This window comes from Somniosus microcephalus, unplaced genomic scaffold, assembly GCF_052327205.1.
Source record: "Somniosus microcephalus isolate GS21.2 unplaced genomic scaffold, FLI_Smic_1.0 unresolved_chr3, whole genome shotgun sequence".
Lineage (NCBI taxonomy): Eukaryota > Metazoa > Chordata > Chondrichthyes > Squaliformes > Somniosidae > Somniosus > Somniosus microcephalus.
Window position 1 is genome coordinate 30428198 of NW_028225181.1, and position 27303 is coordinate 30455500.

General features: G+C 46.0%; 1 protein-coding gene across 1 annotated transcript; it reads left to right on the top strand.

Moving 5' to 3' along the window:
- Positions 1–27080, top strand: LOC147091342 (putative G protein-coupled receptor 139). The gene is made up of 2 exons (XM_085976509.1): positions 1–308; positions 26179–27080. Exons 1-2 carry the CDS (start codon positions 86–88, stop codon positions 27078–27080), a joined length of 1125 nt encoding a protein of 374 aa, XP_085832635.1. The 5' UTR covers positions 1–85.
- Positions 27081–27303: the final 223 nt, after the last annotated feature.

Sequence of the window (27303 nt, forward strand, 5' to 3'; positions counted from 1 at the left end):
CACCTCCAGCACTAACAGGGATCAGCGCGCTGCTCCACAGAGAGGGAGTCGGAATCTGAGAACAGTAGATTGGAATGTTACAACAATGGGTCGGAATCTGAGCACAGTAGATTGGAATGTTTCAACAATGGGTCGGAATCTGAGAACAGTAGATTGGAATGTTACAACAATGGGCAGGGATTTCTATTGGGTATTTGACTTACTTTCAATTTATTATGATAGAATGGCATTAGAGGAACGACTCTATTGGGCACTTGTGCTTATTCAACACTTTTTCTATCCCATCCTCGCTGCTGTTGGTGTTCCTGGTAAGTCTCTCTCTCCAGCTGTTAATCCTATAGATCACGTTTAACTGCATTACTGTTCTTGTCATTTACTCTCCCCTCCTCGATGCTCTTGTGGTTCCTGGTAAGTCACTTTATCCAAATATTAACCCTGCAAACCTTTGCTAACTGTATTACTGTTCTGTTAATTTACTCTCCCCACTTTGCGGCTGTTGTTGTCACTGTTGTATCCATAAAATAGATCTGTAATTCTCGGAATCAGCAGTCCTGCCTACCGTCACCTCCACAATATCACCCGTCTCTGCACCGCCTTAATCCTTCTGCTGCATAAACCCTCATCCTTTGTGCCTTTGTTAAATCCAGACTCGACTAGTCCAATGCTCGCCTGACCAGCCTCCCAGTTACAAGCCTCCATAAACTACAGCTCATTTAAAATTCTGCTGCCCTTATCCTACACACATCATGTCAAATTCATTCATCACCCCTGTGCTCGCTGACCAACATTTGCTCCCATTCCGGCAAAGCCTTAATCTTAATATTCTACTCCTTGTGTTCAAATCCCACCATGACCTCACCCCTCCCATTCCCCAGCTCTTTTCCCATGGTGCTGCAAATTTTTCCCCTTCATGTACTTATCCAATTCCTCATTTAAAGTTTTTTTTTCCCCTCTGTACCACTCCCAGTCTTTCTGTCTCGAATTGTATTTCACTTTTTCGCTCTTTCTCTTTGTCCTCCTCTTCTCTCTCTCTCTGTGCCTCCTGCTCATAGAATCATAGAATGGCACAGCACAGAAGGAGACCATTCGGCCTATCATCTCCATGCCGTCTCTTTGAAAGAGCTATCTGATGAGTCCTACTGTTTAGCCAGAGCCCTGTAAAGATTTCGCCTTCAACTAATTATCGAATTCCCTTTCAAAAGTTACTGTTCAACCTGTTTCCACTGCGCTGGTTGGTTGGTTTTCTTCCTTCTCTTCTCTTTCATACCTTTAAGTTGGTAAGTCCTATTGAATAGTGGTGTGATATTATCATATATATCCGGGCAGGGTCTTCATAACTAATAATAAGAAATTAAATTAATTATATAGAATGGAGCAGGTGATGTGTTACTGTTGCGAGATGTGGGAGCCGTTGAACCCCATTGAGGCTAACGGTGATTACATCTGCGACAAGTGTTTGCTGCTAGAGGAACTCAAGTTCCATGTTATGGAGCTTGAGACCGAGCTTCGGACACTGCGACACATCAGGGAGGGGGAGAAGTTCCTGGACTCTATGTTTCAGGAGATGGTCACACCTATGAAGTTAATTACTGCAGATGTAGTCCGTGGTCAGGGACAGGACGGTGTGACTACGAGTGAGGAAGGTACAGGAATCCAGGATGTAGTGTTGAAGGAGACGCAGCCCTTGTTCTTGTCCAGCAGGATCGAGGTGCTTACTCCCTGTGAGGGCGGGAGCGGGGACTGCAGGGAGGATGAGCAACCTGGCCACAGCACCGTGGTACAGGGGGCCATTCAAGTGGAGGGAGTAAAAAGAAATGTTGTAGTGGTAGGGGATAGCATCATTAGGGGGATAGATAGGGTTCTCTGCAGTCAAGAGCGGGAGTCCCGAAGGCTGTGTTGCCTGCCTGGTGCCAGGGTTAAGGACATCTCTTCTGGGCTGGAAAGAAACTTGTAGTGGGAGGGGGAGGGTCCAGTTGTCGTGGTCCATGTTGGTACAAACGACGTAGATAGGACAAGGAAGACGGTTCTGTTAAAGGAGTATGAGCAGCTAGGGGTCAAATTAAAAAACAGAACCTCAAGGGTAATAATCTCTGGGTTATTACCTGAGCCACGAGCGAATTTGGCTAGGATAAATAAAATTAAAGAGTTAAATGCGTGGCTCAAAGACTGGTGTGGGAGAAATGGGTTTTGCTTCTTGGGACACTGGCACCAGTACTGGGACAGGAGGGAGCTGTTCTGTTGGGACGGACTCCACTTGGCCAGTGCTGGGACTAGAGTCCTGGCGAATCATATAACTAGGGCTGTAGAGAGGGCTTTAAACTAATTAGTCGGGGGGAGGTTTCTAGAGAGCAAATAATAGAAATGACAACAGAGAAGGTCATAGACTTAGGTAGCAGTGGGGGAATTAAAAAACAGAATGTGTCAGGAAGGGACAGAAGGTATGGAGTAAAAAGTAAAGTACTAAAAAGGGAAAAAACAGGAACTAAGTGTTACAAAATATATTTGAGAGTTCTTTATCTGAATGCACGTAGCATTCGTAACAAAATGAATGAGTTAAAGGCACAAATATTGACACATGGGTATGATCTTGTGGCCATTACAGAAACATGGCTGCAGGGTGAACATGACTGGGAATTAAACATACCAGGTTATTTAACAATCAGGAAGGACAGGCAGGAAGGGAGAGGATGTGGGGTGGCTATGTTAATAAAGGAAGGAATCACTATAATACAGAGAAATGATATTGGGTCAAAGGAGCAGGATAGTGAAAGAGTTTGGGTGGAGATAAGGAATAATAAGGGGAAAAAAACACTAGTGGGTGTAATCTATAGGCTTCCGAACAGTTGCAACTCTGTTGGACGGAGTATTAATCAGGAAATAGTTGAGGCTTGTAATAAGGGAACAGCTATAATTATGGGGGATTTTAATTATCATATTAACTGGACAAATCAAATTGGGCAGAGCAGCCTTGAGGAAGAGTTCATTAAGTGTATTAGGGATGGGTTTCTTGAGCAGTATGTAACTGAACCGACCAGGGGGCAAGCAACCTTAGATTTGGTCCTGTGTAATGAGACAGGATTAATTAAAAATGTCCTAGTAAAGGATCCCCTTGGAATGAGTGACCATAACATGGTTGAGTTCCATATTCAATTAGAGGGTGAGAAGGTTGGATCTCAAACAAGCGTGCTGAGCTTGAATAAAGGAGACTATGAAGGTATGAGAGCGGAATTAATTAGAGTGGACTGGGAAAATAGATTAAAGGGTAAGACGGTACATGACCAGTGGTGTACATTTAAGGAGTTATTTTACAACTTCCAAAAAAAATATATTCCACTGAGGAAAAAGGGTGTAAAAGAAAAGATAGCCATCCGTGGCTAAGTAAAGTAATTAAGGATAGTATCCGACTAAAAACAAGGGCATATAAGGTAGCCAAATCTAGTGGGAGGATGGAAGATTGGGAAGTCTTTAAAAGGCAGCAAAAAATAACAAAAAGATTGATTAAGAAAGGGAAGATAGATTATGAAAGTAAATTAGCAAAAAATATAATAACAGACAGTAAAAGTTTCCATAGTTATATAAAAAGAAAAAGGGTGGCTAAAGTAAATGTTGGTCCCTTAGAGGATGAGACCGGGAAATTAATGGTGGGAAACATGGAGATGGCAAAAACACTGAACAATTATTTTGTATCAGTCTTTACAGTAGAGAACACTAAGAATATCCCAACACTGGACAAACAGGGGGCTCTGGGGGGAAGGAACTAAATACAATTAAAATCACTAAGGAAGTGGTACTTGGTAAAATAATGGGACTCAAGGCGGATAGACCTGATGGCTTGCATCCCAGGGTCTTGAGGGAAGTAGCGGTGGGGATTGTGGATGCATTGGTAATAATTTTCCAAAACTCACTGGACTCAGCAAAGGTCCCGGCAGATTGGAAAACTGCTAATGTAACACCCTTATTTAAAAAGGGTAGTAGGCAGAAGGCTGGAAACTATAGACCTGTTAGCCTAACATCTGTGGTTGGTAAAATGTTAGAGTCCATTATTAAGGAGACAGTAACGGGACATTTGGATAAACATAATTTAATAGGGCAAACTCCGCATGGTTTCATGAAGGGGAAGTCATGTTTAACAAATTTGCTTGAGTTTTTTGAGGAAGTAACATACAGGGTGGATAAAGGGGAACCAGTGGACGTAGTGTATTTAGACTTCCAAAAGGCATTTGACAAGGTGCCACACAAAAGATTATTGCTCAAGATAAAAAATCACGGGATTGGGGGTAATATTCTGGCGTGGGTGGAGGATTGGCTCTCTAACAGAAAGCAGAGAGTTGGGATAAATGGTTCATTCTCAGATTGGCAACCAGTAACTAGTGGTGTTCCGCAGGGGTCAGTGCTGGGTCCCCAACTCTTTACAATCTATATTAACGATTTGGAGGAGGGGACCGAGTGTAACATATCAAAGTTTGCAGATGATACAAAGATGGGACGGAAAGTAGTGAGTGAGGAGGACATAAAAAACCTGCAAAGGAACATAGACAGGCTAAGTAAGTGGGCAGAGATTTGGCAGATGGAATACAATACTGGAAAGTGTGAGGTTATGCACTTTGGCAGGAAAAATCATAGAGCAAGTTATTATCTTAATGGCAAGAAACTGGAAAGTACTGTAGTACAAAGGGATCTGGGGGTCCTGGTGCACGAAACTCAAAAAGTTAGTATGCAGGTGCAGCAAGTGATTCAGAAGGCCAATGGAATGTTGGCTTTTATTGCTAGGGGGTTGGAATATAAAAACAGGGAGGTATTGCTGCAGTTGTACAAGGTATTGGTGAGGCCGCACCTGGAATACTGCATACAGTTTTGGTGTCCATACTTAAGAAAATACATACTTGCTCTCGAGTCAGTACAAAGAAGGTTCACTCGGTTAATCCCGGGGATGAGGGGGTGGTCATATGAGGAGAGGTTGAGTAGATTGGGACTCTACTCATTGGAGTTCAGAAGAATGAGAGGCGATCTTATTGAAACATATAAGATTGTGAAGGGGCTTGATCGGGTGGATGCGGTGAGGATGTTCCCAATGATGGGTGAAACTAGAACTAGGGGGCATAATCTTAAAATAAGGAGCTGCTCATTCAAAACTGAGATGAGGAGAAACTTCTTCACTCAGAGGGTGGTAGGTTTGTGGAATTTGCTGCCCCAGAAAGCTGTGGAAGCTACATCATTAAATAAATTTAAAACAGAAATAGATAGTTTCCTAGAAGTAAAGGGAATTAAGGGTTACGGGGAGCGGGCAGGAAATTGGACATGAGTCTGGGTTCGGAATGGTCATGGCCCTGTGGGTAGTGGAGCGGGCCCAGGGGCCATGTAGCCTTGTTCTGCTCCTACTGTGTTCTAATTCTGTTAGATTTCAGGAGATGGTTTTATTCCTGTTCCTGGCTGGGGTGGAGATCGCCTTTACAGAAGGTAAGTACTGTAGAAAATATAGGGACAGAGTGATCTCCTGGAAGAATTTCGATCGCCTAGATGGGTCGGAGAGGAATTTCCCAGATTTTTTTCTCCCAAATTGGCCATTGGGTCTTTATCTGGTTTTTTGCCTCTCCCGGGAGATCACATGGGTTCGGGTGGATGCAGAGTGATAGAAAATTTGAGGTTAGGATCAGATCAGCCATGATCTTATTGAATGGTGGAGCAGGCTCGAGGGGCCGATTGGCCTACTCCTGCTCCTATTTCTTATGTTCTTATGTTCTTATGTTCTCAGTCAGTGCATTCCAGATCACAACAACTCACTGTGTAAATAAAATTCTCCTCATCTCTCCTCAGTTCTGTTGCCAATTGCCTTAATGAGGAGCCTAGATAGAGTGTATAGGGAGCATCTATTTCCCTTGGCAAAGAAATCAATAACCAGGGGCATAGATATAATGTGATAGGTGGCAGGATTAGAGTGGAGATGAGGAGAACTGTTTTCACCCAGAGAGGGCGGTGGGGGTCTGGAACTGACTTCCTGAAAGGATGGTGGAGGCAGAAACCCTCATCACATTTAAAACGTAATTGGATATGCAGTTGAAGTGCTGTAACCTACAGGGCTATGGATCAAGAGCTGGGAAGTGGGATTAGGCTGGATAGATATTTTTCGACCGTCGTAGGCACGTTTGGACGAATGTTCTCCTTCTGTGTCATAAATTTCTATGATTCTATAAATCTATGATTATTAACCTTCGCTGCTGTAAAAAAAACAATCCCAGCTTCTCCAGTTCCTCCACGTAACTGAAGTCCCAGATCCCTGGCACCATTATGGTAAATCTCCTGAACACCTCCTCTAATCTTTGTCATGCTTGCCCGAGAAAGTGCTCAGAATTCGACACAATATTCCAGATGGGGCCTAGCCAATGATTTATAAAAGGTTTGCATTTCATCCTGGATTTTGTTACTCTGATCCTGTTTGTAAAGCCAAGGACTCCATATGCTTTATTAACAGCCATTCCAACTGGTTCTGCCACCTTCAAAGATTTGTGTAAGTACACCCCGGGCCTCTCTGGTCATACACCTCTTTTAAAATTGTACAGTTTAGTTTATATCGCCCCTCTTCTTGCTTCCTAACTCCATGTATCTCCTCACCCTTCTCTTTATTAAATTGTATCTGCATGCGCCTGCCCATTTTACCAGTCTGTCTGTGTCCTCCTGAAGTCTGTTACTACCCTTCTCACTGTTTATTAACACTTACGAGTTTAAAATTATGTGCTGTATACCCAAGTCCATGGCATTGATATACATGAAAGGAGCAATGGCCCTAATACCGACCCCTGGGGAACTCCAGTGTAGACTGAGTCTGAAAAGCAACCGTTTACAACTACTCTCTGCTTTCTCTCCCTTAGCCAATTGGTAAACGAAACAGGGAGCAGATGAGAAGAACTTTGGTCATGCAGTGAGTTTTTATGAGCTGCAATGAACTCAAAGTCTGGTGGAAGCAGATTCAGTAGGCTCAGGATGTAGCACTCTCGGCTCTGAGTCAGAAGCTTGTGGTTTCAAGTCCCACTCCAGTGACTTGAGTCGATATATCTAGGCTAACACGGCAGTGCAGAACTGAGGGATCGCTGCACTGTCAGAGGGGCATAAAAAGGGAGAACATCACTGTCAGAGGGGCAGTACTGAGGGAGTGCATCACTGTCAGAGGGGCAGTACTGAGGGAGCGCATCACTGTCAGAGGGGCAGTATTGAGGGAGCGCATCACTGTCAGAGGGGCAGTACTGAGGGAGTGCATCACTGTCAGAGGGGCAGTACTGAGAGAGCGCATCACTGTCAGAGGGGCAGTAATGAGGGAGTGCATCACTGTCAGAGGGGCAGTACTGAGGGTGTTCATCAGGGTCAGAGGGGCAGTACTGAGGGAGTGCATGACTGTCAGACGGGCAGTAATGAGGGATCACTGCCTGGTCAGAGCCAAATTTGCTGATGATACAAATAGGTGGGAAAGCAAGTTGTGAAGAGGATTTAAGGGGTCTGGAAAGAGATATAGACAGGCTGAGTGAGTGGGAAAACATTTGACAGATGGAGTATAATTTGGGAAAGTGTGAGGTTATCCACTTTGGTAGGAAAAATAAAACAGCTAATTATTATTTAAATGGAGAGAGATTACAAAATGTTGCAGCACAGATGGTCCTGGGGGTCCTTGTACATGAAACAGAAATATTAGTGTTGTGTCTGTGTATAATAAGACACAGACTGCAGGAGAACGGTACAACAGGTGTTTACTCAACGTGGCTCAGACGGGAACTGATCTGTACAGATTACTACTTAGTGCTATAGACAGGTGTGGTCACTGCCGGTACTGCAGAATACATGAGCTGTAAAAGATAGAACCCCCCTTAAAGGTATATACATTACAATTCCTCCCCTTTTAGATTAGCAGTACCATAACACTCATTTAACAATTAAATATCAAACTCATTACAATTAACACTTTTAACATGCAACATTAGTTGAAAATAGTCTATTTATATATTCAGTCTTTGGGGAGGCTTCCTGATCCTTTCTGGATAGCGCCTTTCCCGAGTGTCTTGCTCTTGGTGCGGAGGCGATTCTGACCCCCTGTCATCGGTTGGTTCATCAGCTTCCGATGCTACTGTTTCTGGGGTAGATGCGACCTGTACATCGGTTTCATCACCAGGTACGTATGGCCGAGGCATGGGGTTGTCTTGTTCCTGTGACTCTAGGATCTGGTCAGCATGGCGTCTCACGATGCTCTCCCCAACGTCCACTGTGTACATTAGTGGGCCCTGCCGTGTGCATATCGTTCCTGGCTGCCATTTTTATGTTCGGTAGTCGCGGGCCAAGACTGGTTGCCCTACATTGAAGCTCCTTGTTGGCTTCTCATGGATGTGCTGGAATTGCTTACTGTCAACATCTCTTCGCACGTTTGGTCTGAGCAAATCCAGGCGAGATCTTAACCTTCAGTTAAAGAACATCATGGCTGTGGCCTGGATGGTGACTACATGTGTCGCATTCTGGTAGGCGAACAGGAAATTGTCCACCTTGTCTGCAGCGGAATGTTGTCATTGTACATAGCATTTATTGCCTTCTTAAAGGTTTGTACGAACCTCTCAGCCAATCCATTTGTGGCTGGATGATACGGGGCGGATGTGTAATGCCTTACCCCATTCTTTTTCAAGAACCTCCGGAACTCTTCGGACACAAACTGTGGTCCGTTGTCGGAGCAAATCTGTTCTGGCAAGCCATTCCTGGTAAAATTGGTCCATAGGACTGCAATAGCTTTGTCCGTCGTGGTGGAGGACATTTTGATGATTTCAGGCCATTTCGAGTGCGCAGCCACGGCTATTAAAAACATTGAGTCCATGAATGGACCAGCAAAATCAATGTGCACCCGTTGCCATGGAGATGAGGGCCACTCCCATGGGTGTAGAGGGGCCCGTGGTGGTGCATTTTGGACTTTCTGGCATCCTGAGCAGCTCTTGTTCAGGTCCTCGATTTGTCTATCGGTTCCCGGCCACCATACATAAGCCCTGGCTAGGCTTTTCATTTTTACCCCTCCCAGAGGACCCTCATGAAGCTCATTGAGCACTCTATCCCTTAACTTGGGTGGAATTACCACTCGGGATCCAAACATCAGGTCCCCCGGCACACTGACAGCTGTTCTCTCCTTGTCGAGAATGCTGGCAACAGTGAGTCGCCATGTGCTGGCCATCCCTTCACCGTCAAATCATATACCTGAGACAGTGTCAGGTCATTTCGGCTTTCCTTTTTGATAGAAGCGTTAGTTACCGGTAGGTATTCAACTATAGTCGAATGGAATATTTCGACAGGATCCATTGCTGGTGCTTCCTCCACAGTAGGCAGTGGCAGGTGTGATAGCCCATCAGCATTTCCATGCTGTTTCGTGCACTTATATACAATCTCATAGTGGTGCGCCCCTAGAAAAATTCACCATCTTTGTAGTCGTTGTGCAGTCATCACTGGAACGCCCTTCTTCGGATTAAAAATGGAGACAAGAGGCTGGTGATCAGTCAGTAAGGTGAATTTCTGCCCGTGCAGATAGTGATTGATCTTTTTCACTCCCCACACTAGGCTGAGGGCCTCCCTGTCAGTCTGGGCATAGTTACGCTCGGCTGAGTTTAGTGATCGTGATGCAAAGGTTATTGGCCTCTCTGAGCCGTCTGAGAATTTGTGCAACAGCACCGCTCCAATGCCGTAGGGTGACGCATCACATGCCAACCGAATTGGTAATGCTGGGTTGTAATGAGCCAATACCTCTTTCGATGTGATTAGTGTTTTGCTCTTCTGGAAAGCTCATCTACGTTCATCACTCCACTTCCATGGCACCCCAGTTTGCGGTAGGGTATTCAGTGGGTGTAGTATCGTAGACAAATTTGGCAAGAACTTATGGTAGTAGTTTACCAGCCCGAGGAACGACCTCAGTTGTGACACATTTTCCGGTGCTGGAGCCTTGACTACTGCCTCAATCTTCTCTGGGGACTTATGTAAGCCCTCTTTATCGATAACGTGGCCACAATGCGAGGTCTGTTTTCTAAAAAAGCTCGCATTTGGGGCGGTTAGCTCGGAGCCCATATTCCTGCCATCTAGTAAGCACCTGCTCCAGGTTGGCAAGGTGAGCAATGTCATTTTCGCCTGTGGCCAGGATGCCGTCCAAATAACACTGGGTCCCTGGGATTCCTTGCAGGACTTGTTCCATTGCCCTCTGCCAAATAGCCGGAGCTGATGCTACCCCGAATACCAGCCGGTTGTATTGGTAGAGACCTTTATGGGTGTTGATTGTGAGGTAATTTTTTTGATGCTTCTTCTACCTCCATTTGCAGATTCGTCTGGGCCAGATCCATCTTAGTGAAGCATTTCCCTCCAGATAGCGAGGCGAAAATATCTTCAATCCGCGGAAGTGGATATTGTACGGTGTGAAGGACGGGGTTCACTGTTACCTTAAAGTCAACACAGAAGCGAACCTTCCTTGGTTCCCCAGGCGTGCTGCTCAACGACTTTTTCATCACAGGGACGATGGGTGTAGCCCACTCGCTCCAGTCTACCTTGGACAGTAAACCTGAACGTTCCAGACTTTCCAGGTCGGCTTCGACGGCTGGGCGGATCACATAAGGTTGCGGTCTGGCCTTAAAAAACTTTGGCCTTGCATTTTCTTCAATTTTAATCGATGCTGTCATGCCTTTTAGTGTTCCGGCTCCTTGCTGGAACACTTCTTTCACGTCAGTTAGGATCTTTGAGTGTCGCCCAGGTGTGACGTCGTCATCCTTTTTGTCAGCCACATTCAGTGCCTGTATGGAATGCCAATCCAGTTGTATTTTCCGGATCCATTCACGTCCCAGTAATGCTGATCTTCCATCTTGCAATACATACAGGTCTAGTTTTGGTGTTTCCTTACCGTTATATATAACGGTGACCCTTATTTTTCCTTTAGGGTAGACTTCTTGCCCCGTGTACATCTTCAACATTATTTTGGTGTCTCTCAGGTGTATGTGTGAGAATAGCCGCTCGTAGTCCCGTCGGTTTATGATTGTTAGGGCTGATCCTGTGTCCAATTCCATCTTTACCTGGACTCCTGCTATCTTGAGAGTGACCCAAATGGTTCGGTGATCCTCCGTTGTGATCACATTATGTAGTTTCAGACAACTCAGTTCCCTGCTTTCGGAGTCGTTATCACTCTTTTGTTCGTCTGAACTATGCTCCGTCATCTTATGTACGTTCTTGTACTTTTCTTTGGTAGGTTTCTTATTGCTGGTTTTCTTTCCTGACATGCAGACTCGTGCCTTGTATCCTACTTTTCCAGACTGTCTGCAAACTTTGTCTTTGAACCAGCAATCACTCTGGTCATGTGTTGTTCTGCCGCAGCGATAGCACTTCTCTCTTCCATATGACATTTCGTTTGTGCCATATTCTTGCGGTCTCTGTTGTATCTCTGCAGCGCCCCATGCTGCTGCTTCATATGATACCGCAATGCTGAAAACCTTTTCCAGCGTAAGGTCGTTTTCAGCTGAAAGCTGTTTCTGGGTTCCTTCACTTTGAAGCCCACACAAAACTTGTCCCTTAAGGTATCGGCCAGTCCGACTCCAAACTGGCAGTGTTTCGATAGTTTGGGCAGTTCTATTAAATAATCAGCATTGCTTTCATCCTTATGCTGGTTCCATTTGTGAAACTTGCATCTTTCTGCTATCAGCAGCGATGTGGGGTTTAAATGTTCCCGTAGTATCGTTACTATGCCTTCAAAACTCTTTTCCATTGGCTTTGTTGGGGTTACTGGATTTCGAAATAAACCATACGTCTTTGCACCCATAAAATTTAACAATAACGATGCTTTCTTGTCATCTGACACCTCATTTGCCTTGCAGTATACCTCTATTCATTCGACATATGTAGTCCAATCTTCGACTTCATTGTCAAATGCGGTGATACTGCCACTCTTTGGCATTTTGGCTTGGTTTAAAATGGCGTCTCCCAATGGCTTAAAATGGCATCTCCCGCGCTTTCCTTCCTCCGCCGCTGCTGCCAACGCCGCTCCCGGCGGCTCTCGTGGCAATGGCGGTGCCCTGTCGGTTTCGCGCGCTTCTCCTGCGCTGCTGCCAATGCCACTCTCGGCAGTCCTCGTGGCAGTGGCGGCACCTCGCGGGTTTCTGTGCGTCTCTCTCTCCCTCTCTTCGACGCTGCTCGGCCCCTGAACACCAGCTGCGCCCTGTACACTCTGCCCTCTCTCTCTCTCCCCCGTCGACGCTGCACGGCCCTTTGCAGTGCCGCTTGGTCATGCTCCAGTCCGCCGCTGTCCGGGAATGGTCTGCGCACGACCTGTTGCCAGCCCGTTTCGCTGGACCACCTCGACTGGAAAGCCAAGCCTGGCTCTCAACAGCCTCCCCTGCAATTCTCGAGTCTCTGCTGGATGACTTGTCGGTTGCCCGCGGTCGACGCCCGAGTCTCTGGACTTGACCTCCAATCCACTGATCTCCAGGATCGAATACGCGGGAGGTGATGCAGAGTTGCAGATAGGTTCGAACTTGCCTCGTCACCAATGTTGTGTCTGTGCATAATAAGACACAGACTGCAGGAGAACGGTACAACAGGTGTTTACTCAACGTGGCTCACACGGGAACTGATCTGTACAGCTTACTACTTAGTGCTATATACAGGTGTGGTCACTGCTGGTACTGCAGTATACATGAGCTGTAAAAGATATTTCCCCCCTTAAAGGTATATACATTACAATTAGCATACAGGCACGGAAAGTAATCAGGAATGCAAATGGAATGTTTGCCTTTACTGCAAGGGGGTTGGTGTATAAAAGCGTGAAGTCCTGCTACAACTTTACAGGGTGTTGGTGAGACCACACCTGGAGTTCTGCGTACAGTTGATGTTTAGAAGAATGAGAGGTGATCTTATTGAAACATATAAGTCAGTGAGGGTGCTCGACAAGGTAGATGCAGAGAATATGCTTCCCCTCTTGGAGGCATATATAACTAGGGGGCAAAGTTTCAGATTAATGGGTCGCCCATTTAAAACTGAGATGAGGAGAAATTTCTTCTTTGTGTGTCGTAAATCTGTGGAATTTTCTGCCCCAGAGAGCTGTGGGGGCTGATTCATTGAATATATTTAATGTGGAGATAGACTGATATTTGAACAATAAGGGAGTGAAACGTTATGGGGAGCAGGCTATGGAACTGAGCCCAGAAACAGAACAGCCATGATCTAATTTAATGGCAGAGCAGGCTCGAGGGGCCAAATGGTCTACTCCTGCTCCTATTTCTTATATACTTATGATATGCTGGAGAGTGGTCTCAGGGTGAAGGCGAGTCTTATTCTCCACAAATATTGTGCAGTGTTCAGTTCTACAAATGTCGTCATGAACAGATACATATGCGATAGCTAGGTTGGGGAGGACGATGTCAAGCAGTCTATTCCCGCATAGAACAACAGAGAATGGTGGAAAAACTCAGCAAGTCAGGCAACATCCGTGGAGAGAAATTTGAGTTGACGTTTCGGGTTGAAACCCTTCTTCAAAACTGGAAAGAAAATAAAATGATCGAAGGCAAAGATGCGATCGAACAAAATAAGAAAAGGAGACAATAAAAGGCATTAGAAGCCAGATTAGATGGTAATGGGCCCGTGGAGACAAAAGGCAGCTGAGATTAGGAGTGAAGTGTACTGGCAGGTGTACTGGCAGGATAAGGTTTTCTCCCATGCTAGTTCTCCCACTACCTGCTGCAATCCCAGTCTGGCAGCTGTATTCTTCAGCGCTCGGTTAATGCTGATACTTCCAAGCCACTCTTGGCGATGGACATTGAAGTTTCCCCCCTCCCGACCGAGAGTATAATTTGTACCCTTTCTGCTCTGTGTGCTCCCATCAACTGGTGTGCAGCATGAAGATGTGCCGATTCTTCAGCTGAGGGAGGGTGGTAGGTGGTAAACAACAAGAAGTTACCTTGCTCATGTCGTTAGGCAATGTTGAGGACTCGCAGGGTCTCGCCCACGTGACTGTATAACACTCTGCCCCCACCTCTGGTGGGCCTGTGCTGCCAGTGGAACAGGACACAGCCTGGGATGGTGATGGGGAATTCGGGATATTGACTGCTAGTTATGCTTCTGTGAGTATGACTATGCGAGAAATCAAAGTTTCATTAAAATGTATTCACATTGGTTAATATATTTAACATTTCCCTTTGATTCCTTGGTATCAACCCTTTGCTTCTTTTAATTATTCTTCCCCTCGGTCAAACACCATGACCTGGCTCTCTGGGTAAGTTCAATCTTTACAAACATGTTGTTCTTGTTCTAGTTCCAGGCAATAGAGAAATGAACTGCTGTCAGAGTGGGAGTGGAGTGGAGAATTAATGTGACAAGCTTACCATCCCACTCTGACCTCTCTGTCCTTTGTCTCTTACAACAGCATGTCATCTTTCTATTAGGCACTTTACAGCCTTCTGGACTCAACACTGATTTCAAGAATTTCAGATCATATCCTCCGCCCCTCTTTTTTTAGATGGCAGCTGTTGATGGTTTTGCCTTCCCCATTTGCAACATTTACCCGTACTTACTCCGACCCTATCACAGACCGTCCCTTTTGTTCTTGCCTCCCCTGCCCCCTTCCCCTGCCTCTGAACCTGTTTGATACCTGTTCCGCCTCTAACTTCTTCCAGTTCTGATGAAGGGTCATCGACCTGAAACGTTAACTCTGTTTCTCTTTCCACAATGCTGCCTGACATGAGGGTTTACAGCATTTTCTGTTGTTATTTCAGATTTCCAGCATCCGCAGTATTTTGCTATTTTAAGTCTAAAATAAAGGCTTACATTTATATCACACCTTTCACAACCACCCGACGTCTCAAAGCGCTTTACAACCAATGAATACTTTTGGAGTGTAGTCACTGTTGTAATGGCCCAGAAATTCGGGTCGGGGGCTTCCCACGGGTGCAAGCCCCCAACCTACACTTACCTTGCGTGCCGGCAGTTGAACTCTGGGCCACCGTGGAATTCTTCTCCGAGGCCTGCCCCAGAGGCCGGCGCACTGTGTTTGTGTGTCCCAGCGGTGTCGTTAGTGCGATGCGTCCCTTGGGATCACGTGAGCCATGGGCAGCCAATAGGAGCAGGGAATGCTCCATTCATAAGTCTTGACAGCAAGACCTGTCAAAACGTATGAATGCTGAGGGCCCAAAACATTCCTTAACCTTCAAATATTTTTTTTTTTAAATCACACTTTTTAAATGAACTATAAAGTACATTAAATTACTATTTTAAACAATGCCTAGTGCATGCAAGAAACCGGCACTTCCTTCCGGTCCACGTGTGAGTACTCCGTCCGTACTCACATGCTTCAACCCGATTTTCTGGGCCAATGTGAGAAACACGACAGCAATTTGTGCACAGCAAGTTTTCACAAACAGCACTGTGATAACAATCAGATAATTTGTTTTTGTTATGTTGAATGAGGGATAAACATTCATCAAACTAGTGGAATTGGAACCTTTACATCCACCTGAGAGAGCAGACTGGGCATCGGTTTCACCTCTCATCGGAAATACAGCACCTCCAACAGTGCAATACACCCTCAATACTACACTGGAGTGTCAGCCTGGAATTATGGGCTCAGGTCTCTGGTGAGGGACTTGAGACCCACAACCTTCTGACTGACAGGCTAGCGTGCTACTAATTGAGCCACAGCTGACACCATCAGATAGGCTTAGAGTGCATGTGTGTACAGGCACAAAGTGTGGTAAAAAGCTTGGTGAGCTGCAGGCGCAAATAGCCACGTAGGAAAGTGAAGTCATTGCGATAATAGAGACCTGGCTCTAAAGAGGGCAGGAGTGGGTACTAAATATTCCTGGATATAAGATGTTTCAGAAAGATAGGGAGAGAAACGAGGTGGGATAATGATATTGATTAAGGAGAATATTACAATGCTGGAGAGAGAGGATGCCCTGGAGGGATCAAGGACTGAATTTATTTGGTTAGATTTAAGAAACAATAGAGGTATTATTGCAGTACTAGGTTTATTCTAGAGGCCACCAACTAGTGGGAAGGATTAAAAGCAGCAAATTTGCAGGGAAATTACAGAGACGTGGAAGAAATATAGAGTAGTAATAATGGGGGACATCAGTTATCCTAATATAGACTGGGATAGTAATAGTATAAAGGGCAGAGAGGGGGATACATTTCTGAAGTGAGTTCAAGAGAACTTTCTTGATTGGTGCATTTGTGTCCCAAAAAGGAAGGAGGCATTACCGGATCTCATTCTGGGGAATTAGGTACGTGAAGTGGAACAAGTGTCAGTAAGGGAACATTGAGGGATTGGTGATCATTGTATCATAATGATTAGATTAGCTATGGAAAAGGACAGGGAGCAATCTAGAATAAAAATACTTAATTGAGGAGGGACAATTTCAGCGGGTTGAGAACGGAGCTGGCTTGGGTAAATTGGAATCAAAGATTTGCTGGCAATACTGTCATCCAGCAATGGGCTGCCTTTAAGGAAGAGTTGATTCAGGTACAATTGAGGTAAATTTGCAAGAGGCGATTAGGTAGGGCAACCAAAGCCAGATCTCCCTGGATGACGAAAGAGACAGAGTAAGAGGAAACAGAAAAATGGGGCGTTTGACATATGTCAACTTCAGAATACAGGTGAGAACCTGGCTGAATATAGAAGGTTCATAGTGGAAGTGAAAAGGGAAATAAGAGGGGCAAAGAGAGAGTATTAGAATAGATTGGCAGCAAACATAAAATGGAATCCAAAAGTCTTCTATCAGCATATAAATAGTAAACGAGCTGTTAGAGGAGGGGTGGGGCTGATTAAGGGCCAACAAGGAAACATACGAATGGAGGCAGAGGGCATGGCTGAGATACTAAATGAATACTTTGCATCTGTCTTTACCAAGGAAGAAGCTGCTGCCAAAGTCAACTGAAAGAGGAGGTAGTTGAGATACTGGATGGGCTAAAAATTGATAAAGATGAGGTAATAGAAAGTCTGGCAGTGCCAAAAGTAGATAGGTCACCAGGAGCGGATGGGATGCATCCTCGGATGCTGAGGGAAGTAAGGGTGCAAATTTCGCAGCAACTGGCCATAATCTTCCAATCCTCCTTAGATATGGTGTGGTGCCAGATGACTGGAGAATTGCAAATGCTACACCCTTGTTCAAGGGTAAACCCAGCAATTACAGAGCAGTCAGTTTAACCTTGGTGTTTGGGAAGCTTTTAGAAACGATAATCTGGAACAAAATGAGCATTGACTTGGACAAGTGTGGATTAATTAAGGAAAGCCAGCACGGGTTTGTCAAAGGCAAATCGTGTTTAACTAACTTGTTCGAGTTTTTTGATGAGATGACAGAGAGGGTGATGAGCTCTTAACGGTTGATGTGGTGTACATGGATTTCCAAATAACGTGCTAAAGTGCCACATAATAGGCTTGCAAGCAAAGCTAAAGCCCATGGAATAAAAGGGAGAGTGGCAGCAGGGATACGGAATTGGCTAAGTGGCAGGAAACAGAGAGTACTGGAGAACGGTTGTTTTTCGGATTGGAGGAAGGTTTACAGTGGTGTTCGCCAGGGGACGGTTCTAGGACCACTGCTTCTCTTGATATATATTAAAGACTTGTACCTGGCTGGAGAGCAAACAATTTCAAAATTTGCAGATGAAACAAAAGTTGGAAGTATAGTGAACAGTGAGGCATATAATGATAGACTTGAAGAGGACATAGACATGCTGGTGGAATGGGCGGACACATGGCAGATGAAATTTAATGATAGAATTTGGTAGGGAGAATGAGGAGAGACAATATAAACTAAAGGGTACAATTATAAAAGGAGTGCATGAACAGAGAGACCTGGGGTATATGTGCACAAATCTTTGATGTTTTCAGGGCAGGTTGCAAAACCGGTGAAAAAGCATATGGGATCCTGGGCTTCATAAATAGAGACATAGAGTACAGAAACAAGGAAGATATGATGAATCTATATAAAACACTGGAGTATCGGCCTCAACTGGAGTATAATGTCCAACTCAGGGCACTGCACTTTAGGTAGGATTTGAAGTCCTTAGAGCAGGTGCAGAAATTATTTACGAGAATGATTCCAGGAATGAGGGACTTCAGTTACGAGGATAGACTGGAGAAGCTGGGGTTGTTATCTGTAGAGCAGAGAAGGTTGAGAGGAGATGTGATAGAGGTGTTCAAAATCATGAGGGGTCTGGACAGAGTAGAGAGAGATAAACTGTTCCCATTGTTGGAAAGGTCACGAATCAGAGGACACAGATTTAAGGTGATTGGCAGAATATCCAAAGGACACATAGGAAAAAACTTTTTTTCTGCAGCGAGTGCTGCCATACAGGGTGGTGGAGGCAGAATCAATCGCGTCTTTCAAAAGGGAATTGGATAAGGACTTGAAGGAAAAACAATCGAAGGACTATCGGTGAAAGTGGGACTTGCTGAAGTGCTCTTGCAGAGAGCCGGCACGGTCTCGACGGGCCGAATGGCCTCCTTCTGCGTTGTAACCATTCTATCTTTTAAGAAAGAAAGACTTGCATTGATATAAAACCTTTCACGACCACCGGACTTCTCAAAGCACTTTACAGCCAATGAATTACTTTAGAAGTCTAGTCACTGTTGTGATGTGGGAAATGCGGCAGCGAATTTGTGCACAGCAAGCTCCCACAAACGGCAATGTGACAATGACAAGATAATCAGTTTCTGTTATGTTGATTGCGGGATTAATATTGTCCATGACACCGGGAATAACTCCCCTGCTCTTCTTCGAAAAATAGCCATGGGATCTTTTACATCCACTGAGAGCGCAGACAGGGCCTCTATTTAACGTCTGATTCAAAAGACGGCACCTCCGACAGTGCAGCACTCCACTAGAATGTCAGCCTAGATTTATGTGCTACAAGTCTCGGGAGTGGAACTTGAACTCACAAGCTTCTGAGTCAGAAACGAGTGTGCTACCCACTGAGCCACAGCTGACACATTATTCCTTCCATTTTCTGTCATTTTCTCATGTTTTGTTCTCAGCTTTAGATCAATACAGGAAGAGAAACTCACTTCTCTCTGTTCTGTCCTCGGTTGTTTTGGACTGTACAGGAATCAAGGAATATGAGGATGGGGTTGGTGTGGGCGGAATGTGGATTTGAGGTCGAAGATCAGCCATGATATCATTCATGAAGGGCTCCTGCTCCGAATTCTTATGTTTTGATGTTTATGGGCGGGTGAAATATTGCGTATTCGCTCACATTTAAATTAAAACTGTACAATAAGGGGAGCTAGATTGTGTTGCAGTAAAGCGCTGTGATGACAATGGTTCAATGAGTCTGTTGTTCAATGACAGTAATTAATGCCAGTTACAGTGAGGCCTAGTGATGTCACTCTGGGATTTCCCTCTGCTCTAAAAAAGGAGCTCCCTTCACTGTCAGCGCGGTGCCTCCAGCACAAAGACCACCAGACACTCACAGAAGGGAAGGCATGGATTGAGATGGTGTGTTGGATATTAGGAATATGCTACGATATACAAAATATGTACTATTACTTCCTCAATGCTGTTGGTGTTCATAGTAAGGATTTATGTCCAGAGAACGAGCTGGGCACTGCAGTGACGAGGCATCGGTGGCTCTGGTTGGCGCAGTTGAACGGCGACGGGCAGTGCTTTTCCCTGAGAGTGGCAGGACGCTATTGCCCCGGGAGTTTTGAAGGCTGCTGAGGGAGGGGGGTCAGCATGTCACCTCGGGGAGCCTCATGCCAAGGACCCACACCCAATGTCGGAAGAATTTCAACGACCTCACTCCTGTGATCAGGGTGAGTACCTGCTTTTCAATACCTCTACATCCCTCCATCGCAACTTCACTCTATGCCCAGAGGGTTTACAATCACAAATGCCCAACACTCATCCAAGACCTATGTCCATCCCATAAAATACACATGCACATCCCACACCTTGCACAAAATAACGGGTATTCAACTGTGGCAGGCACATCTGCCAAACACATGGCTGCACACAGCAACGGTTATTCAACTATGGTAGGCACATCTGCCAAACACATGGCTGCCCACGATAATGACAGGCTAAGTGAGTGGGCAGAAATTTGGCAGATGGAATATAATGTTGGAAAGTGTGAGGTTATGCACTTTGGCAGAAAAAATCAAAGAGCAATTTACTTTGTAAATGGAGAAAAACTGCAAAGTGCTACAGTACAAAGGGATCTGGTGGTCCTGGTGCATGAAACACAGAAGGTTAGTATGCAGGTGAAGCAGGTGGTCAGGAAGGCCAATGGAATCTTGGCTTTTATTGCAAGGGGGATGGAGTATAAAAGCAGGGAAGTCTTGCTTCAGTTATACAGGGTACTAATGAGGCCACACATGGAATACTGCGTACAGTTTTGATTTCCATCTTTAAGAAAAGATATACTTGCTCTCGAGGCAGTTCAGAGAAGTTTCACTCGGTTGATTCTGGAGATGAGGGGGTTGATGTATGAGGAAAGGTTGAGTAGGTTGGGCCTCTACTCATTGGAATTGAGAAGAATGAGAGGCGATCTTACTGAAACAAATAAGATTGTGAGGGGACTTGATCGGGTGGATGCAGAGAGGATGTTCCCACTGATGGGTGAGACTAGAACTGGGGGGCATAATCTTTGAATAAGGGGCTGCCCTTTCAAAACTGAGATGAGGAGAAACTTCTTCACTCAGAGGGTAGTAAATGTATGGAATTTGCTCCCTCAGAGAGCTGTGGAAGCTGCGACATTAAATAAATTTAAAACGGAGATAGACAGTTTCCTAGCTGATAAGGGCATTATGGGTTACGGGGAGAGGGCAGGGAAGTGGGCATGAGTCTAGGTTCGGATCAGCCATGATCCTATTGAATGGCGGAGCAGGCCCGAGGGTCCGTATGGCCTACTCCTGCTCCTACTTCTTATTATGTTCTTATGCCTATTCAATAGTGCTAGGCACATCTGCCAAACACCTGGCTGCAAATAATAATGGCTACTTAACTATGCTAGCCACATTTGCCAGATGCATGGCTGCACACAATAACAGCCACTCAACTATTGTAGGCACATCTGACGAACAAATGCCTGCACAAAATAATCGCTAGCCAACTATGGCAGGCACATCTGCCAAACACATGGCTGCACACAATAACGGCTATTCAACTACGGTAGACACATCTGCCAAACACATGCCTGGGGACTCCCTCATACGCTGTTCATTTTCTTGCAGGCCAAGCTCTCTCATAACAGACAGGAGCAGCAACGCACTGGAGCAGAACAGTTGGACTTACACCCCCCGACTGAGTTGGAGGACAGAATGCACAGGATCATTGCCAGCCAGTTCCCAGGTGCCTTGGCCGCTGGAGTGGTCGACCCCCTTGGGAAAGCAATGGTATGTTCTTCAGCTTTCTCGCCTCTCTAATACCACATCCCCCTCACAGCACAAGCCTTTTACACTTTCAATCCAACTAACTGTCTCCAGTGCTTCCTCCCTTCCTGCCACCCCCTCACGCTAAAGCCACACTTGGTTCGCTATCTGAAAGCAGGACGGCACATCAGCTGACCAGTCTGTCCCTCAGCCAGCCAGTGGCAGCGACGCACCAGACGAGGAGGAAAAGGAAGCTGGAGCCTCACCACCTGGGTCTCCCGAAGGTGACACATCAGACACTGGGGCCACGCCTTCCCTGGAGGGGAGCAGGGTGTTTGTGTCTGATGAAAGAGAAGCTCCTGGACCCAGTGGGCTGCAGCAATGCCATAGGGGTGGGAAGCTCAGGGGCCATTTACCCAGAGGGTGAGTAGGCACCCAAGCTCTGCTGCACAGGACTCGGATGAGCACCTCGACATTGCGGCCGTGAATACCCAGGTCTTGTGCATGCACACTGAGTTAGTGTGCAATGGCAAGGGTGTCCGACAGCATGGATTCATTGTCCAGGAGCGTGGAGTTGTCTGCCGCTAGTACAGCTTTCATCCGTGTGCAAACCCACGAACCCACCCTTTCCTCATTGCAGAGAATGGTTCAATTGCAGGGGACTCTGGTGAACCAGACCCACGTGTAATGGGTGAGGAGGCAGGATTCATTGCAGCACAGGCCAACACAACCCAACGGCTTAATGCTGCAATTGCGTCACTGGCTGGTGGCATCCAGTCTCAGACTGCTCTCATGCAATCTCAGTTTGATGAAGCGCAAGCACTGACTGCTGCCATCCTCGCTGGGTCACCCTCAGTCCCCCAGGAATCTCTCAGTACCACAGCAGGCCAGCAATCTCTGCTCGAGCAGATTGCTCCAGATGCTAAGGATCTACCCCGGGGGAATGGCAGCGTGTTGGTCGAGCAGGAAGATGCTGTCCTCTCTCAGGATTACAGCATTCCTGCTCGCAGCACTGTCACTTCCACATTACACTTGGCATGACCTGCAAAACAGCCAGCCCAGACTGCTGCCGCCCATGCAGTGTTGGTACAATCTACAGCCGGGCCATCCACACAGATCTAATCGAGAGCGTCCTTCAAGGCAATGTCTGGATCCAGCATTCAGCAGCCTTCCACCAGCCTTGCTGCAGCCACTGTGGCCACATTAAGAGGAGCAGTAGGGTGAGTAGCGGGGAAGTGCGCAGGGGATGGAAATCACCCTCGAAGGCCCAACAGAACAATCTGTATATAAATCGGGGGAATGTTTGTGGGCAAAGTTCGAGGTTATTGTTATTATATCTGTTGATTGTTTTGCTGTTTACCTCCATGTTGCGAGAAAGAGTTTTGTTAGTTCTTGATTTGTTGGGTTTGTTTCTAATTGTTTTGTCCTGAATAAATGACACAGAGTTTGTAACGTAAATATTTTTTTTTATTGTTACTTTACATCTTTTATGAATTGGCTCATTGCAGCTTTGCGCGGAAACACGGGTTGCAGGATGCTTTCATTGATGTGCTTCTTCATCCTAGAAGCCATCTTCTCAGTAACGCATTAGAATTGGTGTCTTATGAGCTGTTCAGGGACGGCCGTTGCAGTGGCAAAATTGTTCGCCTCCCTCCCACGTTGGTGCTGCTGATCTTCCTCTTCATCCTCCTCCTCCTCTTCTCCCTCTTCCTCCTCCTCCTCAGGTTGTACACCAATCCTGGTGGCAATAGCTGAGCCCTCATGATTGCAAGTTATGAAGCATGCAGCACACAACAATGAAGAGGGAGACTCGCTCGGAATAGGACTGCAGGGCTCCTCCTGAGTGGTCCAGACACCAGAACCATTGTTTCAAGACGCTGACCGTCTGCTCTATGAGGTTCCTGGTGGCGCTACGGCTCTCATTGTATTGCAGCTCGACAGGGGTGTTGGGGTTACAGACCGGTGTCATCAGCCAGGTGCCGAGTGGATATCCCGTGTTCCCGAGGAGCCATCCACTAGGTTGACAGGGTGCTTGGAAGAAATCTGGGACACCAGACTGGCGCAGGATATAAGTGTCATGGCTGCTGCCAGGATAGCGGGCATTGACGGTGAGTATGAGCTGTCTGTGGTCACAGACAAACTAGAAATTCAGAGAGTGGCAGCCCTTGTGGTTTCAGAAGACCTCTGCATTCTTATCAGGAGCCCACAATGCCACATGCCTGCATTCAATGGCACCCTGAACCATGGGGAAGCCCAATGTCCTCGCAAAGCCACATTCACGCTCTTTGTCCTGGTTCATGGGCAGAAAGATACTGGCGTCTCCTCTTCTACAAAGACTTTGTCACCTCCTGGATGCAACAATGAAACGCGAACTGGGAGATATTTGCTATGTCCCCAGTAGAAGCCTGAAAGGAACCGCTGTCTTAGAAATTCAGAGCCACTGTCACCTTCACAGCCACCGACAGAGATGTCCTGGTCCTGAGCTGAGGTTGCAGATCTGGTTGCAGGAGGTGGCGGAGCTCAGTGACCAGCTCCTCGCTGAAGCACAGCCTTTGGAAACACTGCTCCTCAGACAAATGGATATAGGAGGAGAATTACTCCCTGAATACCCTGGGAGATTGAGGTCTCCTGTGCAGAGGCCTGATAGCCTTCCTTCTACTGGCCATGTTTGCCACTCTCTGTCTCCACATCTGCTGCCTCCAAACGTGAAGCTGGATGATGACGACGCCCCGATTTAGTGCATTCCCCATCGAAGATTCTAAACATCGTTAGAAGGAAGGTGAAATAAAAGTGAACCTGGAAAGTGGTGCAGAGGACCCGAAACTCCTTCGGTCAGCGCCGAATCCCTCCAGACATCTCTCTCCCACTCAACCTGCATGTAGCAAATATTTTGCGGACAATAAAAGGGATAAACGGCCGCCATTAAATAACGCTCTCTCAGCCTGTTCCCGACTTGAAAACGATCCACTCTACCACTCTAGCAGGCGCTAAGGCAGGGGACGTGACTCAATATCTAGTCCAGGGCATTGCATGCTTGTTTGATCTCATGATCTGTGGGGGCATGAGATCGTGCAAAATGACTGATCAATTTCGCGAGCGGCGCTATAATAGCCGTGAACAGGCGCTAAGCATCTAGCGCCCCCTGAAGGCGCTAATCAAATGATTTTTCCCCCGCATTTTTCACTGTGTTTGTCTCTTTGTTGTTCCCCATCCCATCTACGCTGCTGTCAGCCATTGATTCTGAAGGAGATATCGTGTTACCAAGATTCAAAAGTTCTGTATTGAACTCCAGCAAATGTATTGGCGGGGACTCTATATTTAACGAATGTCAGTTTGCTATCTACACTGAACAGTAGTATCTGATCAGAAGAATGCTGTCTTGGTTTGGGAGACTTTTCACCGAACGGCGAAAGGCCATCGACCTGAAACGTTAATTTTGTTTCTCTCTCTCTCCACAGATACTGCTTAACATGCTGAGTATTTCCACCATTTTCTGCTCTCATTTGAGATTTTCAGCATCTGCATTATTTTGCTTTGGTTTTCATCTGATGCTGAGTATGGCTACTTAGAGTCACAGGAACAAACCCTGGCAGATCACATCCACATCTTCAATTGCCTGAAATATCCGCTAATCATTCAGTTCCAGTCAGTGTCTCCTTTCCCACCCTCTCCAGTTCTGCATTAGTGGCACTGCTTCTGATGGTCAAACTAGGATTACAAGGATAATTTACATTCTCACACGACGTTCATTCAGCCAGATTTCAATACATTTATTTCCAACCTTTGTTTTGAATTCACAATTCGCTCCCTTGCCCGTCTGTCACAGTTCAGTAGATCTGTCAGAGAGACCCAGAGTGATTCTCTATTGCCTCCTCCTGTACTTCAGGATAAACAATCCCCGCTGATTGTAACTGAAGTAATGATGTTAAGAAAACCGTTTGATATCTTCTCGTCTAATATTATGTACATAAGATGGAAACAATAGGTGAAAAAGTACAAGAATAAATCTCTTCTATTTGTGTTCAGATATTTACACAGCAGTCGGCGACATTTTGCCTGTGGGATAAATCGTCTGAATTCGATGCTGATAAATGCATTTATTGGGACATTACCTGGTCAATCATCACTATTGACTTTAATTCAGAGTCCATTCTTATTGATGAAATTTGCAATGTTATTTGGAAAATCTTCCTTTCATTGAACGACCTTTTGGGTATTTCAACAGAAATGTGGAAAACTCAATCTTCAAAATACTTCTGAGAGCACAGTTATCTTTATAACTGCAGTGCACTTGTATTTATTGTCTCAGCATTGTCATATTACATCCGTACATTTTACAAACAATTGCCTGTAATTATTGCATGCCAAGGTTGCTGTTTCTGTATTTTGCTGTTGCATTCATTTTCAGTTCTAAGTAGAACGGATATTCTCAACAGGAGCAGGAATCCAAGTGGGATTTCCCTCTCCCTAACATAGGGGCACAGAAGCGAACATCTCCGCTCCAAATGCTGACTGATCCCGAGACAGGAAGTCTTCCTGAGAGGTTCTGGTCCTTTGTGTCCCGTAACCTCGGGCGGTGCTTTTGTCTGTTGGGCTAAAGGTAGATTGATCATTTAATCCCTCATTGATCAAAACATCTGTTATTTTCATGTGTTAGTAATTCCAATTTAATTTATTGATTCCACAATGTATACCCGGTTATCCACACGATCAATCCTGTATTCAGCTCCACAGGCAATAGAATTAGATGAGTTGCAGATTCCTCCCCGAATTCCACCAAACTGCTGCTCTTGCTCCCAGCCTGATGTATAATTTCTATTTATTTCCCTTCCTCACAGTGAACTTAGTGACGATTGTGATCCTGTCTCGGGGAAAGTGCGGTCTCTCCAAATGTGTCACTCGTTACCTGGTGGCCATGGCAACGGCGGATCTACTGGTCATTATCCTCGACCTGATCTGGAGGCACATTCCGATTGTTTATTGGGAACAGTTTGAGTTCGTGATGTACATCCCCGTGTGTAATATCCACGCCGTCCTGCTGTTTGCAGCCACAGACTGTTCTGTCTGGTTCACCGTCACTTTCACCTTTGATCGATTTGTGGCCATTTGTTGCCAGAAGCTGAAAACTAAATATTGCACCGAGAAAACGGCGGCTGTGGTTCTGGGAACAGTGACTGTGCTGAGCAGTTTAAAGAATATTATCTGGTATTTTATGTTCACAGGTCAGTATTGGTTTGTTAACATCCCCGGGTTTTGTGTTGTCACAGGCGATGCTATGTTTTCACGGGTCTGGGGAACAATGGAGCTCATTCATTATATTCTCACCCCGGGGATCCCATTTGTGGTGATTCTGCTGCTCAATGCTGTCACCGTCAGACACATTTTAGTGTCCAGCAGAGCCCGCAGGAGACTCCGGGGTCCCAGCAGTGGGGAGAGGCCCAGAGACCCAGAGATGGAGAGCCGCAGGAAATCCATCATTTTACTGCTTGTTATCTCTGGCAATTTCATCCTGTTATGGGCAGTGTTTATGGTGAATTCTATATGGAGCCGGTTGCGGTGGTTGGGGTATCAGACTGTAGTTCTACCTTTTTATGTAATGGAACTGGGATTCATGCTGCAGCTGCTGAGTTGCTGTACAAACACTGGGATTTACGCCGTGACCCAGACTAAGTTCAGAGAGCAGTTGAAGAATGTGGGGAAATATCCCTTTACTCTGATTGTAAAATTAATTAAAGGGTGAGAAGAATCGGAGACTTTGCAGCCTCAGAGTTGAAATTTCCCTGGGCCTGATATTTTGGGGCCCCGCACAAATATGGCGGCTCTGGCGCTATGCATAAAGATGGCGGCTCTTGGGCCCAGTTCAAAAATGTCGGCTCTGTGGTCCCGCACAAACGTGGCGGCTCTGGGGCCCAGCACAAAGATGGCGGCACTGGCATCCCGCACAAATATGGCGGCTCTGGGGC